Source organism: Amphiura filiformis, chromosome 12 (genome assembly GCF_039555335.1).
Source record: "Amphiura filiformis chromosome 12, Afil_fr2py, whole genome shotgun sequence".
Lineage (NCBI taxonomy): Eukaryota > Metazoa > Echinodermata > Ophiuroidea > Amphilepidida > Amphiuridae > Amphiura > Amphiura filiformis.
Genome location: NC_092639.1, coordinates 61,332,026 through 61,352,188, shown reverse-complemented (window position 1 = coordinate 61,352,188; position 20,163 = coordinate 61,332,026). Strand labels below are relative to the sequence as shown.

Here is a 20,163-nt window from a genome sequence, read left to right as displayed (position 1 = left end):
GCAAGCCCGACACGGCGTGTGCGGCGAGGTACGCAGTATAAAGGCGACTCGCGTAAACCGGTAGCGTAAAATGCACGCAATCTGTGTCACGCGGAACAGTCATCTATTTTTTGCAAAGTTTTCCTATTTAGCAGCAATTAAAATGTTTAAAAACGTAATTATTTCCAAATTTAGAATGACTTAGTGGTATGATAAATTCGTTATTAGGTTCAGCGTCGGTGTAGTGCACGGGAAATTATCGTGCGCTCAGTGTCATACTGGGTTCAGCCTTCGGCTTCACCCAGTATGACACTTCGCGCACGATAATTTCCCGTACCATACCTCCGCTTCACCTAATAACTAATAATCCTTTTCCTACTGTGGGCTATTCCAGTTGAAATCCATACCCTTATGGAACACATGACCTTAGTCTTCCGCACAGGGAGTGTGAATTATAAATAGGGTTACCTGAATGGGTGACTCACATTTGTGGGAGATTAAGGTCATGTCTTTCTTAAGGAGTGTATAGATTTCAAATAGCTCAATACATTACGTATGCTAATTACAAACTAACACACACTTGAACTTTGTAACAAGCCAAATTAATCTGAGGTATGCTAGTTTACCTTCCATGAGTGACACTCAAACATGGCAGAGTCGGTGCTCTCAAATATAAAGTCTTTGAGATAAAATCAGATCATGGGGGACGGGGGCGTCTGATGGAATGGTCCATTGGCACAAACCCTTAAGCTTATGGATGTAGTATAATCTACATAGAAACAATGAATTTGGTGTGTACATATGTAAGTGTATTAATTTTGTATCAGCTATACTACCAGATTCCCATTGCTGCTGCCCAGTACCAGTGCCGTACCAATCGGGTATTAGTGTGTGAACTGTACATGTGATGCTGATGTGTGTACTGTGTACCCACACAGGTACTAGTACTCTAGTGCCAATGAAGTAGCTGGGTAGCAGTATACATCCGGGGGCAGCGGCAATAGGAATCTGGTAGTGTATGTAAACTTAGTTTAGGAGTTAGTATTATGTTGTGATGTAGAAGAAATGAGTGGCCAATCATGGAATAGTTGAAACTTGAAAGGTCAAGAAATTTGATCTTCTTTTGGCAGGGGTGCATCATTTTGATGCAAAAAATCTTAACTTTATTTTCTGGATGAAGCCAAGAGTGAAATTAAGGTGGTAATACACCCCTTGATAAATTTGTGACTATTTTTGCATTTTTCTCAAAAACTAATAACATTAAGGGGTGGGGTATGAACGTTTGGACAGTATTTATTGTGGGACAATTAGAGCACATCAGACATAACGAATTGAATACCTGAGTGGAAGAAGGGCCCAACTCCATCAAAACTGTTTTTGAGATATTAAGAAAAAACTTAATATTTGGAAAAGTTTTGTAGACAGAATGTTTTCATCTTCAGGGGACCTTTAATACATGAACATACAATAGTACATACATTCAAAATTATATATGATGTTTCCATGGCAACGGTACAGGTCTTAATACGAGCTGGAGTTGGGCCCTTCTTCCACTAATATGCTGCAAGTGCCAGTTCTGTGTTATAAATAGCTACAGAAATTAGGTAATCACCATTAATTGCACAAGTAGAACTCATGTGATATGTTAGCAAGAAAATTTATTGTAGTGAAAAGCAGATTTCATGGATGAACAAAATTCCTCTTTAACCCTATATTTGTGGAAGAAGGGCCCAACTCCATGGAGTTGGGCCTTTCTTCCATGAAAACCATGATTAAGTGTACATGGAAGATTATTTAGAGAGGGGATTTTGGCTCATCTTTCACACACAAGGAAGAACATTCTGCTGGCAATAAAATGCTGGGTCTAACTCATTTTTGTAAAAAATTGGAGTTGGGCCCTTCTTCCACTCAGGTATTCAATTGAATTCTGAATACGAAGAATCCTTCTGATATCAAATAATTTTGATTTTTTTGAAATTCGCAATGTAATACATATTTTATGGCAAATCATTAAAAATTGATATTTTTGATATTTAACAGTACTCGAAGTAAACTTTATAAATCTGATGGTTTATACTTAAAGTGTATGTAGGTGGGATGAAAAGCCGACGATCAAATGAAAACTTTGACCTTTGTATTGAAGATATGGATTTTTCCCCCAAAACACCAAAAAATTAAAATTATTTGATATCAGAAAGACATTCTTCGTATTCAGAATGCAATTCGATATGCCTGATGTGCTCTCATGTCCCACAAAAAATACTGTCGAAACGCTTAAAACGCTCATTCCGGATCCCTTAACACACTGGTAACAAAAGTTATGTATATTATAGGGGCAATGAAGCAAAGCCGTACATTATTTATGATAACAAAAGAGGTACCGCTAGAATGTACCTCATTTCTTAACATATATAATGAACCACTTGTCTTGAATCACTGAAATTTCAGTGAAGTAATTGGGATTCCTTGCCCCTATAATATACATAACTTTTGTTACCAGTGTGTAGTTATTTTTTGAGAAAAATGCAAAATTAGTCACAAAATTTATCAGAGGGTGTAGTACCACATTAAATTGAACTTGAAGTGACATTAAATGTATTCTGAAGTTAATCTTTGTTTGGAAAATTCCTTCAAAATTGAAATCAAGTTTGATATGAGAATGTTTCTCAATTAGGTCAAAACATTCCAAGGCTTCAATAGGTTTTTGTTTTGTAAGCTCTTAACTTTTAATCACTGTACATAATTGTGAAAAACACAACCATGTTGTTTATTTGTTGTATAACACATTTTGGAGTTATTTGAGGGGCAAATTGGGTAATACAAAAAAGACTCATGTTGTATGAAAAAGAGTCTACAACTTATATTGAGAAATAGAATTTGCTGCCTGGAAATCATTACTGGGATCTCTTGACTAGATTGGGCCTGGCTTCCAGATTTAGGCCTTCATGGTAGTTACGTTCTTGAAAGACCAAGTCTTTCTAGTCTAAATCCTTCAATGTAGTGTAATAACAAGCAAGTACTTCACTGATAATAAAGCTGTTTTTGTACTATATTTGGAATGTCTTAAGGTGTTTTCTTTATGCGGCCAAGAAATAGTGATCCTCACACGAGGGGTGGCACTAACCAGGCCTGGACAACTTGGCAATTTCCTTGCTGGGAAATATGGTCATTTGGAGGGATATCTTGCTTTCTGGATAAAGAAATACATAAGAAATATTGGGAAATCCTGCTAGGTTGGCAAGAAATTTTTTCAGGCTAACCTTCACTTGGGAATCCATGACCCCCAAGTTTCTCAAAATTTAACTTCTGTTGTAGCAAAGAGCCTATGGACCCCTTCCTGGATACCCAAGTTTTACAGGCTAGTGCTGCCCCTGCCTCACCCATTACAACTTCCAATAGAGTAATAAGGGAACAAACCAAAAGATCGATGACGTCCTATAAACGTAACTAGTTTCGTTTCTCAGCCGACCCCCTCCCTCCCTGCCAGAAACGTAATAATGAAATGTTGAAAATTTTGACATAATAATAATAATGACACATTCTTCAGACCGATGTTTTTGTACAAACGTAATCGAGTATTTTTACCCCCTCCCCCCTAAACGAAACTAGTTTCGTTTATAGGACGTCATCGATCTTTTGGTTTGTTCCCTAAAATGTAGGCATAGTTGGACTGGCCATAGTAAAGAACAAACAGGAAATTTCCTTACGAGCCTTGACATCCAGGGTCAGTTGGGGATTGCAACTGTATGCCAGGGAAAAATATAAATAAATCTTCCCATTTCTTACAAGCTTGTAAAAATAGGGGTCAACCAATGTCAGCCAGCAACGCAAGCTGGGAATTTGTGACTGTTCCAAAGTTTTCCAGACTGGTTTATCAAGCCAGTCCACCCCTATGTCAGTTGTCTGCCAACTATAATGGCACATAGTATGTATAGCCCGCCCCCCTAACAGCTCCCCATTTTATACCTGGGTGGAATGGGCAAGCAAGATAATTGTCTTTGCCAAGAACCTAACATATTGGCTTCTTATGGGGTTCGAACCCACAACCGTGCGAACACAAGTAAAATTTTCTAACCGTTTGGCTATTAGAGAATATTTGTTTTTCATCATTCAAATAAAAATGCACACACCTACACATAAATATTGAAATTGATACAGGTATCAATATAAATATTTATTAGTTTTTCACATTGTTTGAATACACCACACACGATTATCAAATAAGTAAACAAACTACATTATATTTCATATATTATGGAATGTGTCGATCATTTTTAAATACTGTCCTATTTCACACATAGCAAGACATGGACAATTTATGGCTATCTTCAAATGGCGCACCTCAAACTAAAAATGTACAATTTCGGAGCGATTACCGAATAGGGTGCAACTCTACTAGTCTTATTAATACAAGACTGTCCCAACTAAACTCTGTAAACGAGGACTGGACTCAAGTCTAGCAAGTTGCACCCTATTCGGTAATTGTACCACATTTTCTATTTATCTCCCTATCATGTTGTGTTTATAAAATGACATTATTGTCCACAATTGACTAGTTTTGTCTAATATTGTTGCGAGACATCTACTGCAACGTAGCTTTTTATATGATAAATGTACAAAATTCTTATATTTGAAAGACAAACTGACCAAAATTAGCATTATACAAGTACAGTACATGTCTATGAGATGTAAAAAGTGCATAGTTTATCTGATGGAAGAACTGATACAAATATAAAATAATTTTTTTGATTAATTCTAAGATTCTGAATACATGGATTCTGCAGGGGTACACCCCGTCAGTCCGAAACGCAGTCAGTCCGAACCACCGTCGGACTGACTGTGGTTCGGACTGTTAGGGGAGACCCTTTCTGCAGCATCTAAAAATTGGGTTATTCCAGTTGAAATACATACACCCCTATGGAAGACCCCATTTGAAATTGACACTCCCTGTGTGGATGATTCAGGTCATGTCTTTCATAGAGGGAGTATGGATTTCATCTGGAATAGCCTAATTTTCCACTACATGAAATGTTGAGAAAGCCCATATCATTCTTGTGGTAGCAGCATGCAATTCAAAAATCGCAAGTAGTCAAATGCTTCCAGCGTTTTTATAATTGCCAGTAGTGTGCAATTGCTGCAAACTTCAAAGTTGCCTTGAAGTAAACTGGCTTGTGACTTGACGCTTGGGCATGCTTATCGATTAGATATCGGCAGTCACTCTGCCAATCAGTGAAATCACTACGCTCCTAGCGATTACTCACCATGATATGCCCTTTCGAAAATAATCTTTGCATTCTTGCATAGGCAATTTCAGATAGAAGCAATTTCAAACTTTTATTTAATAAAAAAAGTAAAATTCATTCTGATACTACAATGTACTAGTCTGTGCATAGTAAGGTTTCAATGGGAAGCACTCAACTTATGGTATAACAATTTTGATATAAATATTTGAATTATTGCATAATAAGTTTAAGCCTAGGAATTGCATCCTTCACAATATCTCTTTACAAATACATTAGTACTTATACAATTTGAGTCAACTTACAGAAGCAAGCACTCATTTATAGAAAACAAATCTTATGATAGCAAATTCATTGTAAAATAAATGTTACTTCAAAAATCTGCCTATCTCAACATGATCTATTAATTTGCATAGTTGGGTTACATGGAAGCACTGACATGAATGTCAAATATCAAAACTAATTCTTGCATAAAGGGCGATGTTAAGGTGGTACTACATCCCTATTTTTGCATTTGTCTAAAAAATAATAACACACTGATAACAAAAGTTATGTATGTTATAGGGGCAAGGAATTCAGTACACTGGAATTTCAGTGACTCAAGACAAGCGGTATGTTATTTATGATAAGAGGTACCGCTAGAATGTACCTCATTTCTTAACATATATAATGAACCACTTGTGAAGTAATTGGATTCCTTACCCCTATAATATACATAACTTTTGTTACCAGTGTGTAGTTATTTTGTGAGAAAAATGCAAAATTAGCCGGTCACAAAATTTATCAGGGGGTGTAGTACCACCTTAAGTATGAGTGGAACAATGAAGCAAATTTAATGTTAACAAATCAGTTAAAACACTTAAAGTGCTACCTTAATGTTGGGTGACCTAAATGACAGCCTCATCCCCCAGGGGTAGAATTTTGTTTCAGCTTGCAAGATTCCACTTGAACTTGGCAACAGCTTTATAGAGACTCTTTTGATTTTTTCCCATTTACTTAGTGTGTAAGCTCAGAAAATCTGTGAGAATCTCTTTAGATCCATGCGAATCAGTTTAGAAGAATCTCTGGGAAAATCAGATTTTTGTTGAATTTCTGAGTCTGTCCCCTTACTTTACCGCATAAAAATGCACATTTTGGTATCTACAGGTGAAAGCTCATAACCTCAGTGAAATTTTTAGGCATATGAAATGTTTTGTTTAGGTGTTATGAACAAAAACCTGGTAGTTTGGTGGTTTACACATTTTGACTTCTAAAATCCAAATTGTTTGGGCAATTTAACTGCAAACTTTGGAATAAGAATATTTGGGGATGGGCAACCATGTGAAGGAGTAAACATCATGTGTTATAGAAGTTATAATAATTAGTTCTCTGGGTTAATAGGATGAACAAATCTTAATCTTTCCCCAGAGTAGCCAGCACACATAAATGTTAAAAAATACAACAACAAAAAAACACACCAAAAAACGATGCATTTGGCTGGATTGAATATGGCGACCTTCATAAAACTAGCACGACACTCCAACCAGCTGAGCCACAGAGGCATGCTGGAGTAGAGCCGACATAATACATAGATTTATATCTTCCGCTCCTCTTCTTTAGCATGCTATGTGACTTTGTGTATTTGTTATAAATATGCAGTTCTGATGCCTTCCGATAGTAAGGCGATGAACATCATTCGAACCTAATACCGATAGATTTATATTCTGCTCTTCTCCAGCGTGCCTCTGTGGATCAGTTGGTTAGAGCGTTGTGCTAGTATTACGAAGGTTGCTGGTTTGAATCCAGCCAGATGCACTGGTATTTTTCCCTACATTTATGTGGACTGACTACTCTGGGGAAGATTACAATCTGTTCATCATCTGTTACAATTGGACAATCCACCTTTAACTATTTGTTGCCTCAACTAATATCACAAAGAAGGAAGACCACACTTGTTGGTTTATACTTCTTAATGTAATCCTTAAATATAAAAATTAATATGCATAGTTTTATTTTATGGAAGTAATAGTTGACAGTAGGAAGAGAGGAATGCATAGTAAGGCCAGAAAAAATATGTTTAAATGTCCATAGATCCCATCCAAGGGGTAGGGTCGGTCAGTCTGACTTTTTGTTTTAAATAATTGTTTTAAAGGTAAGCCAAAACATGACTGTATGCCTTTAATTAGCTTAAAAAATAGCCCGAATAGGTGTGAATTGGGGATGTTCCTCTGCTGAATACCATTTGATAAACAGTTTAGGAAGTGTGAAGAAATTGTTTAAAAAACTTTTCGGGATGTGAAAAATTGTGGAAAAAAAAATAGGGATGGTATTCTTTTTTACATAAAACCAGATTTTCCAGAATAGGGTTGAAATCAACACCCTATATGTAATATTATTAAAGACATGTCTTCCAAGGTGTATAAATTTCAAATGGAAAAGCCCGTTGTATGACATATGCCATCCATATCTAGATCTCTGATACTCTATACTCTATACTCTATATTCAAGATAGCAGACTGTGCATATACAGGGGTGGCTTTGGGGGGTCAAGCCCAGGCAGGTCGGCTAATTTTGCACACATTTTAGTCACTCAGCCCCGGGTGCACTCCCAGCCCCTAACAAATTAAAGTTTTTGGGCACACCCCTAAGTACCACCCGCCACCACCAGGAGCCTACAATATCTAGTCTTGCCATTCCAGAGCCTATCTTGCAAAATGTCTGATACTCTGATCTAAGGAAGCCCCTTCATGAAGCCACCACTTGGGTGACAGGAACTACATGTATATATATGATATCTTGCCATCCATACCAGAGCCCATCTTGCAAAATGTCTGATACTCTGATCTACCTACAAGGTAGCCCCTTCATCATGGCCCCTTCATCATGAAGCCACCACTTTGGGGGACAGGAACTATATATATGATATCTTGCCATCCATACCAGAGCCCATCTTCCAAAATGTCTGATACTCTGATCTACCTACAAGGTAGCCCCTTCATCATGGCCCCTTCATCATGAAGCCACCACTTTGGGGGACAGGAACTATATATATGATATCTTGCCATCCATACCAGAGCCCATCTTCCAAAATGTCTGATACTCTGATCTACCTACAAGGTAGCCCCCTCATCATGGCCCTTCATCATGAAGCCACCACTTGGGGGACAGGAACTATATATATGATATCTTGCCATCCATACCAGAGCCCACCTTGCAAAATGTCTGATACTCTGATTTATCTGCAGGCAGCCCCTTCACATGAAGCCACCACCTGCAACAGAAACCTATCATACAATATGATGCCATCCGTATCAAAGTCCATCTCGCAAAATGTCTGAAACTACAACCTACAAGGTAGCCCCTTCATCATGAAGCCAAGACCTATGATAGGAATGTTGCAAAAATGTCTGATACTCAGATCTACCGGCAAGGTAGCACCTTCATCATGAAGCCACAATGTGCAACAGGAACCTATCATAAGGCATCTTGCCATCCATATCAAATATTATCTCGCAAAATGTCTGATACTTCGATCCGCCTGCAAGGTAAACCTTTCATCATGAAGCCACCACCTGTGACAGGAACTTATCATACGATATCTTGCCATCCATACCAGAGTCCATGTCACAAACTATATGATACATATCCTCATCTGTGACATAGATTTTATTGGCTGCTAATACTCGCCCAAACTCTGGCAGTTGTAATTTGCCTTCGTTAGTCACGTCTGCTTTCTTAAAGGCCCTGCGTATTGCCTTCCAGTCACTTGGGAGCTGTGAAGAAAGAAAAGAAAAGAAATATAACTTGTTCCCATATTTCAACTTTAATTTTGAAAAGAAATTAAATTTCGTCTATATTCTCAAATGAAAAACAACAATAATTTTTATTGTAAATTTGCACCAGTCTACCGTAACGTCTTGTCACATGACGTTGTTGACAACAACTCGTCATGGGACACTCATCAAGATCAATAACAGTTTGAAAAAGGCTTAACGACCGCATGCCGAAAGATCATGTAAGTGAACATTTGCACTTCTTTATTTATTTATAACATTCGGCCGTAGCCAGGCTAAGCCCTATAGTGCTCAGAGGCTTCTAAATTCAAGGTATGCCATCTGGATATGATGGGACAGGGATATGGGAATATGTCCGATTTTAGATGCAGGAGGAAAAACGGAGCAAACAGAGTAAAACATGCGAGGACGAGCATGGATCGGCAACCAAACTCACATGTGGCACTGCAGGGAATTGAACCCCGGCCACAGTGGTGTGACCACTACACTAACCCGCCCGCCCTATTTGACTAAACCTGCCTAAAATTCTTATCATCTGTATTAGGCCAAAAAAAATATTGTTGTGTTGCCCTCAAGTGGAAAAGTTGGGTCGGACGGTCGGATTTTTTTAAATTTTAAAATTTTTTTTTTTTTTTAAGCCTTCAGTTTTTAAAAATCCCCTCAAATATTAAATAATGCTTCTTCAATTAGGGGACATTTGTCAATTTTGACTTCTGGATACCTGTTAGACACCAATTAAAGACTAGTCTTTCAATAAAATATTAATATAAGTGAAAAACATTGATTTTTTGAACAAATCTGTAAAAATCATCATTCAAAAAAAAAAAAAAAAAAAAACCCCGACCCTGATTTTTCAGGATTTAGGGTCGGACGGTTGAGGGCAACACAACAATTTTTTTTTTTGGCCTTATCTTACCTGCTTTTTAATGTTAGCTAATGCTGTTACAGGCCTAGTCTGTTGTATGCTATGGTTAGATATTGGTATCTGTAGACATGAAGATCAAATTTTGACATGTTAAATAAGCAATAAAAGAGCACTTTCTCAGGCTAGTACAGGCAAATAATTGGTATCTCGAAGATATCACAGCAAGATACCAGTGGTTAAGGTTTTATGTACCTCAATTGCTCTAAGGTGGTACTACACCTCTTGATAAATTTTTGACTATTTTTGCATTTTTTCTAAAAAAATAACAACACACTGGTAACAAAGGTTACATATATTATAGGGGCAAGGAATCCAGTTACTACACTGAAATTTCAGTGACTTGAGACAAGCGGTACATCATTTATGATAAGAAAAGAGGTACCACTTGTCTTGAATCACTAAAATTTCAGTGAAGTAATTGGATTCCTTGCCCCTATAATATACATAACTTTTGTTACCAGTGTGTAATTATTTTTTGAGAAAAATGAAAAATTAGCCACAAAATGTATGTAGTAACACCTTTATCCCTGTCTGGCCCAACCCATAGGCCAGTGGTGATTTTTTATGCTGTTGGCATCAGGGTGTTGAGCAGGTAACATCCTCCCATCTGCCATGTAAATGATATGCAGGTATCATGAATGTCTAGGCTTATATTTCACATAAAATTCATACTCCTGTGTTAATGTGTTCAGGCAAGTTTGGGCAAAAGCTTGCCCTACGTGAACAGAATAAATTGTTGCATCATGACTATGCATGACCACGAGAGTGTGCTCAAAATTCATTAGGTGTATCACATAGTGACGGGTGTTAAAATTAAGGTGTATCACATAGTGATGGTTGTCGATCGCAAATGAACATTTGGAAAATGTTGAGTAGGCGAATAGATCTGGGTATAGATTATAAACCTGCCATTAATGTTCAACAATTCATGTGTCTATTCATAGACCGTGAAGACATGGACGTCATCTGCGGCATATCCTTTGAAGCTATGATCGTCTCGCACAAACACAAAGGCAAGATAGTCTTCAAACCTGCCATCGAATCGATTTACCGTACAAAAGGTCAATAACCCAACTCTCGTCCACTCAATTGCATTATCAGTCGCAATCCAACTTGAATTTTGCGCTCGGAGCATCCGTGTAAGTGTGACGTTGAGACCAAGGCTTATATAATAAATTGAAACTCATTCAATGCCAGAGTAACAGGTAGTGTTAGATAAATTCAAACGGTGAATATATGTATTTATTTAATTAACTTGAAACTGCAGCAAATAAGGGTTTTTACCGTTTCATTTCTTGTAACTATAATTGTTATGTGACAACAGAGTTTACATTGCAGTCGTAACTGTGTCAGAGACAACGTGTATACTTCGATTGAATGCCGCTTCTTTCAAACACGCTAATCCAACAGGTGCGAGTGAGACGTACATGGTTTCAGCATAATGTGAAATTTCTATAGAATCACTATCCAGACGACCGTCCATCTCTTCACGGTCTATGGTCTATTACAGGAAGACATTTGAAAGTTATTTCCAAAACATAAGTATGTTGTAAAACTGTACATCTCAAATAAGTAATAAATTGTCACAGTTATTCATCACTATGAGATACCCATTTTTTGTGAGATCTCAACATCCATCATTATGGATTTTACCCAATTTTTCATATTCATCAGTATGTGATACATACAACAAACTTGTCTTGTGATATTGGTATAAAAAGAGGCTGTGTCCTAATACTTACAGATGATTGGTGGACTGCTGCATGTTTAGGCTTACTCCCTCCGTCAACAAACAATTGCATAAATTGAAGATAATGGAACCTGTGGCAAAAATATTTAAAGAAAACCATTATCATTATAATCATAATAACCACAATAGCAATCCTAATAATAATTGTACAACTTATACAACTTTACATAGGCCTATATTTGCTGCAAATTCAAGACATTTTAGTAAAACTGAAGTTGTTTTATCTGTTTCAGTAAGGATGTCACCTGTATCATTTTTGAAGAGGTATTAAAGTATGAAGAAAGGAGGCAGCCTATATGCTTCACCCCAATAGTTAGGGTTTGTATTTGCCGTTCAGTTGGGAGTGATACACCCTGGCAGGGTGGCATTTTTGAAGAGGTATTAAAGTATGAAGAAAGGAGGCAGCCTATATGCTTCACCCCAATAGTTAGGGTTTGTATTTGCACTTCGGTTGGGAGTGATACACCCTGGCAGGGTGGCATTTTTGAAGAGGTATTAAAGTATGGAGAAAGGAGGCGGCATATATGCGCCACCCTGACAAGGGCGTAAGGCAATGCGAGACACAATTAATATATGTGACACAATCTGGTCCATAATTATTACCTTATATAAACATGAGCTATCATATACTGAAAACACCAAAGGTCTACCATACTTGTTTCTAAAGTAATATATGGAGTTTAGTGATGCCTATTTTCTTGCGTATTTTCATGTTTTTTTACTCCATATTGTTGCCTTTATCTCAATTTCAAATTTGCCGCTTTAGACTTACATGGACCAGATCGGGTCACATATGTAAGGATCAGAAATAAATGATATAAGCCCAAAGATGTTTTACTTTAGTAAAACCTAGATACGATGATGCCTATACTGATGCATGGCAGTGAACGTAACCGTTCCGGCTGAAATCCAGAAATAACATCATATGTTCTGATGCTGCCACTTCCGGGTAACGCGGGAGAAGAACATGCCTTTTGCAAACAAAATGGCCGATTCGTTCCGACCCTTTCCAGCGAAAAATACAGCTTATTTAGCCAATGTGAACATGGGGTCATCGGTTATAATATTTTCCTATCATATTGGACTAACACGTCAGCTATATGGTATTTCACGATATAACAGTAATAAAAGAAAACTGCAAACGCTCGTTCGTCGGATGTTTGACGAAGTGACCAGCTCTAATGACGCCATGATGTAAACAACGTCCGGTCATTAATAATTAATTAGGTAAACCCAAATATGGAAACCTCCAAACCTATGCAAATTAGGTGTTCGACGAATCAGAATACAATCAGCCCACCTCCAAACTTATGCAAATGAGTTCAGGCGGTTACGTGAACATGTACAGTAGTTTGGCTCTTGTGTATACCGACCTCTGTGTATAAGCCCAAGAAATTACAATTTAAATGACTTTGTCAAGCTTGGGCAAACTGGCATATTATATGTCAGTTTGCCCCAGCTTCATAAAGTTGGGTATTAAATTAGTTTGATGAAACAGCCTCAACAGGTGCCTTAGCTTATAAGCAGTCTGCTTCATTGCATCCATATCCACAAACGTTGCAGACATGCCCAAAACCATCCTCATACTTGTGTGTATACACTCTGCTGAATAGAGGCCGTCAGCCTTTCGCCATCTTGTGGGTACAAATGATCTGTGTGTTCATGCGCCGGACACAACGCGAGGGCTTAGCTTGCCACGCAGCTGTTATCGCGCTACTCAACGCGGTGATTTTGCTGCTCACGCATGGAGATCGAACGACCATCACCGTGTGTACCCACAAGATGGCGGCATATGACGTCACGCTGACGGCCTCTATTAGGTTAACATGAGCGATTTTATGTGACAAACAAAATATGCACCAACATTGATACCAAACTCAAGGTGAATACAGTGTAGTAGTCATAATGGGCTAATCCAGTTGACATCCATACACCCCCTAAGGAAGACATGACCTTGATCTTCTACAGAGGGAGTGAATTTCAAATGGGGTTACCCCCTTGTGGGATATTTCGATCATGTCTTTCATAGTGGGTGTGTTTATTTCATCTGGAATAGCGCAATTGCCAAGCTTGTTCAACTTACTGTCCATTTTGGTTGAAATCAAAGTGAGAACACAACCGGTCCAACTGACCTCCAGACAGGTTGAAACCAGTTTGATGACAAAGATTCTGAAAAAAAGGAAGAAAAAAAGAAGGAAAAAAACCTTTTAATCAATAATAAAACAATTTCAAATTGATAGAACTAATCATACATGTACTCCAACATCATGTGAATTATGGTCTTATTATACTAAGCAGTTACAACATACATTGCATCCATGTATACCATTTTTACCGATATGGCAATGATGTCAGTGTGCATTGGAAGCAGCCACAAATCGCTAGTGTTCACTCGAAGTGCTGGCATATACGCACTTAAAGATGCCGCATAGATGTGCGGTGACGTCACTGCCACATCAAAGCGATAAATGGTATAGTTTGCCTCCACAGCCGTTCACTGTGGGTGCGAGCAAAACAGCTAGTTCAACACATTGACGTCACTGCCACAACAGAGTGAAAAATGGTCTAGTTTGCCTTCACATTCATTCACTATGGGAAAAGTGACCATATATCATTTTCGAGCAAACTGTCAAACTTTTAATCAAGCTTGGGAGTGACACAAATTTTTATGTGTATGTTTGTTCATGGTCATTACCCCTGGTCAATGACCAGTGGTCCCCCGGTAAACTTCTCTTTGATGAATTGAACTTATATGTGACACGATCTGGTCCATGGGGGCCAAAGGAGGCATTTTTGAAAATTGAGTTACTCTAATTATTACATTACACATACAATAGGCTATCATTTACTGAAAACACTAAAGGTCTAGCATACTTAGTTCTAAAGTTATGAAGTTTTTGATGTCTATTTTCTTATGTATTTTATTGTTTTTTACTCCATATTTTTACCTTTATCTCAGTTTCAAATTTGCCGCCTTTGGCCCCCATGGAGTAGATCATGTCACATATATCTTACCTGAAACATTGGTATAGGAACAGTGCCTACACCAAGTGGGTCCAAATCTTTCAATGTGTTCTTAATTTCACTCCAGTATTTCAGTACCTGTGACAAAAACAAAAAACACACAATTGTTCAAACAAGAGAGAAACAAATTTTCTGATTTTGTTTTCTATTCAGGTATAGTACCAAATTGTGAGGTTTAATATGAGAAACTGTTGCGTAAAGTAGAACTAAACTGTTGAGGTAAAAGCTTGAATTAGAGAATAAAGGTATTGTTTTTAGCCGCTGGAGTGCATCTATCGTCTCATATAACACGGGCGACATCATCAGTTTAAGTAAAACAATGAGGCGAAGCCGAGTTGTTTTACAATACCTTTATTTTCATTCTTAAACACTTCAATTCAAATAAATATATTAATCATAAGTATACCAAATTTTAATCAAATTAAATCCTACATTTTACAAGGAATTAGCTAAGGCTTAGAATCGATCAGTCCAATTGTTACTATGCAGTTCCGATTGGTTCAAATAGTGTGTATGAGTGTTGTGTGGACATGCAAACGATAAAGTGTGTGATATTGTGTCATATCACACGGGTAAGAACCAATAAGATTGCAAGAACATTCTCAAGTGTTAGCATAAATGCTTTCATAGTGTTAGTTAGGTATAGTTAAGCACAGCAACTTGTATATACCGTATGCTAAAAGCACTTTCCATATTGTGTGAATGGTATGTGCTGTTACAAATTTATACAAGCCTTCAGGTTTGGATTCATAAATGAATGCAGATTCTCCATAAATTGATCTTCATGAACCTTTGGGCCTAAACAGGAAACATGCAGCAAAGTTTTTAAAAGATCAACATCTACCCACCTTTGGCCTTATGAGGCCAATCATTTGGCTGGTCAAATCATCATAAATTGGAGTACTAAAATGATCTCGTAAGGCTTCAGCATTGACCTTTGATCTCTCATTGTCTGGTTTATTGAACTGTAGATGCCTTGTTGGCTCTGATTTTTCTGAAAAGTAAAGAGAACAAATCCATGCATTAAAAATCTCCCAGTTATTATGTTTCTGATGTCGTTTTGGTTCACTTTCAATGTCAAAAGTTTTAAAAATCCAGTTTCAAGTTATTTAGTAATCCTGCAAACAGCTTTAAAATATTCATAACCTCTGCATAACCAATGTTCATCTCAATCAAATTTGAGCAGAAACAGATGCAGGTTGCTGATCAGGGCTCGAATTTCAGGAGGACCAAGGCTAAGGTCTGCCCTTTTTCAATTTTGACCTTGGTGCCCCAGATCTTTGTCAACTTCAAAGGCATTCTTCATCACTTGTTGGCCTTGGTGCCCTTCTTTGTCTTTGCCCAGTGGCCTTGAAAATGTGTGCCCTCAAAAAAAATTTAGGGCCTGTTACTAATATGCAACAATAACCTCCATATGTGATGTAGCAAGGGATTATGCAACACAATTATTTCCATGTGCACACATCTGAAATGGCAGAACAGTCCACGTATGCAACTACCATTATTTGCACATAGAGTGTTTTTGTGCTGTTGTATTTGGTTGTTGGTGATAAGTCTGTTTTTACCTATTCAATTTAGAAGGGCATCATGAAAATTTTGATTTAAATATTCAGGAGAATTAAATCATGTTATTTTGTAAATGAAGAGCTCAAAAGTAATGGCTATGAAATAAGATAATAAGTCGCCCATTCAAGTATCCCAGGCATGCGTCTACACTAAAACAAATCGTCGGTCGCAACACATAGTGGCGTATAGCCATTTTCCAATTTTTCTGTTTCACATAGTGGCGTATAGGTTTAGAGCTAGCTAATATCCTATATTAGTTATTCTTTGTTAACTATTAAAGATACAGTTTATTAGTTTGAACCTTTAACTTTAATTTCAAATGGAATCGGGCCACTGAGAGATAACAGTGGAAGAGTATCGACTCACATTGGTTGCATATCCTTCAAAAACGTTTTGCTCGGAGACGTATTTTGGCCTTCACGTACGCCATTATGTGTTGCGACCGACGAAATATAAAAACTGCAAATGCACGGGAAATTGGGCAAAAATACAAAAACAGAGTGAAATTAAATAAAGTTCCGGAAATTTTGACTAAAAAACTAAACAAAACTGAAAACTTTCATGCCTAGTGGTAACCCCATTTGAAATTCATACTCCCTGTGTAGAAGATTAAGGTCATGTCTTTCATAGTGGTATATGGATTTTCAGGGACAGGGAAAGAGTTCTTTGGGAACTAAAGCTGTCAAAAGAATTGCTTAAAATGGGACATATAGCCCTGGGGGCACTCACTAACAATGGGTGACAGGGATGTGCAGCCACATTGACCCCCATTTCCCAACTCCCTCTCACCCAATTACCCCCTTTTTTGTTTTACTGAATGACCCTGTTTTTTCATTATTTTTCTTCAAATATTTCAAAATTTTGTATCAACTTTATATTTTGACCCAAAATTTTTCCCAGTCTCCCTTTTTGGTAAGATTTTCCCCAGTCTTACAAAAAGACCCCTTTTTGGAGGGAGGCCTTCTCACTGAAATACTCCTCTTGTTTGGTGTCTAAGCTCTCACCAAAAGACCCCTAGTTTTGAACTGCTGTCTGCACGACCCTGTTACTTCCAAAGTCAAGTGCCTCCCCCCACCCCCAGATGTAGCCTAATGTGTTTTTTAAATGATATTGTTAACTTCATATTAGACTCTCCTTAGAAGCAAAACAAAAACTTTATTATAATACACTTTATAAAAATACTTACTTTTAACATGTTTGCCTTTCTTTGATCTATGTAAGAAGTAATCAAAGAGCTCGGCATAATGCACTAACCCATCCTTACTGATGTCTAAGCTGGTCCATAACATCTGCAGTTCAGTTGGATGCAATAGTATTCCTAATCTGTAATGTGAAGAACATTAAGAAGTAATAATCATTTGAAACAGAAAAATTAAACTTTTAAAAGTGAAAAACTACAAATATCAAAATGATGTCTTCCTGGTCATAAAACAGCTCACTGTCAGACGGTGTAGGATACAATCTGTAAAAGAAAGTTTAGGCACAAAGAAGACATGAGTACCAGAAGTTATTATTCTAGTCCCTGGGATCCATCTCATTAAACTTTTAACCCTTCGTATCTCAAGTAACCGTTTGTAAAGATACGAATACCCAATACTAGACGTAACTTTACAAAGGGTCCCTGTAGTAAATCCCTATTACTTACGAAGGGTACCATACTACCATTCATAAGTATGTTTAGTGAAATGGAACTTACGAATCGTTGTAAGTTACGAATGATTTTGATACTTACGAAGCTTCATAAAGTTTAGTGAAATGGACCCCAGGAGTAGTAAAAGGTCTTCCAGTGTAAAAGAACAGAATATGCTCTCCTTGAAGCAGCTACCAGGAAGGCGGAGCTACAATGCCGGGCCAAAGTACTTAAATAGACCTTTTCAAATCAAGATTGGGAAAGATCAGAAAACCGCAGCATTTATTCAGTAAGCTAGGGGGTCAAATTGGCTCACAACGAATCAAGCGGAATCACATACCCTTTTGAGTGAATATACAACGTATTTAGCCAAAATCAACATGAGTCATCATGGAGAAATATATTCTTAAGGTATTGAACTAACACTTCCACCACTATTTGGCACTTCACAATGTGACAGTAAAAGAACGAAAAATGCGAATGTTTGTCGTCTGCGACACATTTGATTTGGTCTTTGTGTGGTCTTTGCAATATAAATATCAATCTCTTGCACAAGCCATACCCAATGCTTGACCGTGTCTTTCACACAGATTTGTGTTCAGATGTAATAGTTGTGTTTGCGTTAGCGTCAATGACCCAGAATTGCAAATGGGGTCATCCATAACAAACTTCAGAAAACTTCGATTTGAAAGCAGTTTCTGGAAAAAGAAGAATTTGAATTTGATTTCGTTGGAGGAAAGTATGAGGCACAGCAAAGTTACAAGCAATGGAATACTTACTCTTGCAGCCAGTAATGCATCTGTGTCTTAGACATCCTGCCTGTGGATTTTCTGTCTATTTTCTCATAAGCTTCCTGGGCTTTGTAGCCTTTCTTGGTCATATAATCAGCAATCATATCTTCCAACTGCAATGAAAATATAAAACAATTCAAAAATAATATATCATCTACCGGTAATTAAGATATAAAACAATTCAACAATCATGTATTGAAAATGTAATAAAAATACTAAATCATGTAGTTAACTTAACCCTTTTTTATACAAATGAAGTACAAATTTGGATCATAAAAATACTTTGAGCAAAACTAACAAGTTTACATCTTCTAACACAAGTACACTACCAAATTCCTAATGCTGTCGAGGTAAACTACTATTCATATACTTTGTACCTGTGCAGTACCAATCCAGTATCAGTGTATGTACTGTACATGTGATTCCAATGTACTCCAGAGTACCCACACATCAGGTACAAATGAAGTAGCGTAGCTGGGCAATGTACCTCTGCGAACAGCTGCAATAAATTGGAATCTGGTATGTTTATTCATTTTGTATCAGCTACACTACCAGATTCCTATTACTGCTGCCCAGCTACTTTGTGGCTACTTCAGAGTACCAGTGCAGTACCAATCCATTACCAGTGTGTGTACTGTGCATGTGATTCCAATGTGTGTATTCCAGAGTACCCATGCAGGTAGTTTACCATTGAAGTACCTGGGCAGCAGTGTACCTCTGAGAAGATCAGCAATAGGAATCTGATAGTGTATTTTGAGTCAAGAATAACAAAATTAAAATCTGATGGAAATCATACATATTGCTTAAATTATGTTGATGTTACCTGGTCAATTCCTTGATGCAATCAAAAGTTAACTTCTAGTAATGTCGAAGTTAAGAGCTTTGCATTTACCTCTTTCACTGGTCTATATCGTGTCTCCATTTTGCTCCTTCCTTTTCCTTCCTCTCCCATCCATCCCACAGGACCTGCAGGAGTGAGTCCTGCATTCTCAGCATCTCTTCTCCACTGTCTGTGGTACTCGGGTGGCGTGATGTTTTCTGTTTGGATTTCATGTGCTACTACTGGTGGCTCAGGGGTGAGAGCTTGAGGCGGAGATGGTTGTCGCTTTGGTTGCCTTGGTGATGCTATGGCAGGCTTACCGTATATCGGAGAGTTTGGTTTGGGAGTCATGGGCAGTGGAGCAGTTGTTGGCCTTAAAGGAAAAGGTACCATTATAACAAAGTTTTAATAATAAAACATTTTTGCAACTACACTCTTGTGAAGACAATACTATTAAATATACAATTGCTTTAAAACACTTGGAATATATGTGTATATGTGTGATGATGAGCTGCCCTTGTCCGCATAATAATATTCATCATAATTATACATGATTCTATTATAAAAATTATTCAAAATGTGTCCGTCCATATCAAAACGATGCACTTGTCGGGTGCGACATGTGTCTCTTTTTACAAAAATAGAAATAAAATCCAGACTCATCT

At 37.6% G+C, this 20,163-nt stretch overlaps 1 protein-coding gene across 1 annotated transcript in view; it reads right to left on the bottom strand.

The window, feature by feature from the left end:
- Positions 1 to 7,984: 7,984 nt before the first annotated feature.
- Positions 7,985 to 20,163, bottom strand: part of LOC140166977 (EF-hand calcium-binding domain-containing protein 6-like) — a 28,406-nt gene continuing 16,227 nt past the window's right edge. The window contains exons 12-20 of the mRNA XM_072190460.1: positions 19,571 to 19,871; positions 18,667 to 18,791; positions 17,444 to 17,580; positions 15,540 to 15,685; positions 14,683 to 14,769; positions 13,751 to 13,836; positions 11,660 to 11,738; positions 9,909 to 9,977; positions 7,985 to 8,971 (exon numbers count right to left, since the gene is read on the bottom strand). Of these exons, the coding sequence (XP_072046561.1) occupies positions 8,756 to 8,971; positions 9,909 to 9,977; positions 11,660 to 11,738; positions 13,751 to 13,836; positions 14,683 to 14,769; positions 15,540 to 15,685; positions 17,444 to 17,580; positions 18,667 to 18,791; positions 19,571 to 19,871 (1,246 nt within the window). The 3' untranslated portion in view covers positions 7,985 to 8,755. The remainder of the gene's footprint in view (positions 8,972 to 9,908; positions 9,978 to 11,659; positions 11,739 to 13,750; positions 13,837 to 14,682; positions 14,770 to 15,539; positions 15,686 to 17,443; positions 17,581 to 18,666; positions 18,792 to 19,570; positions 19,872 to 20,163) is intronic.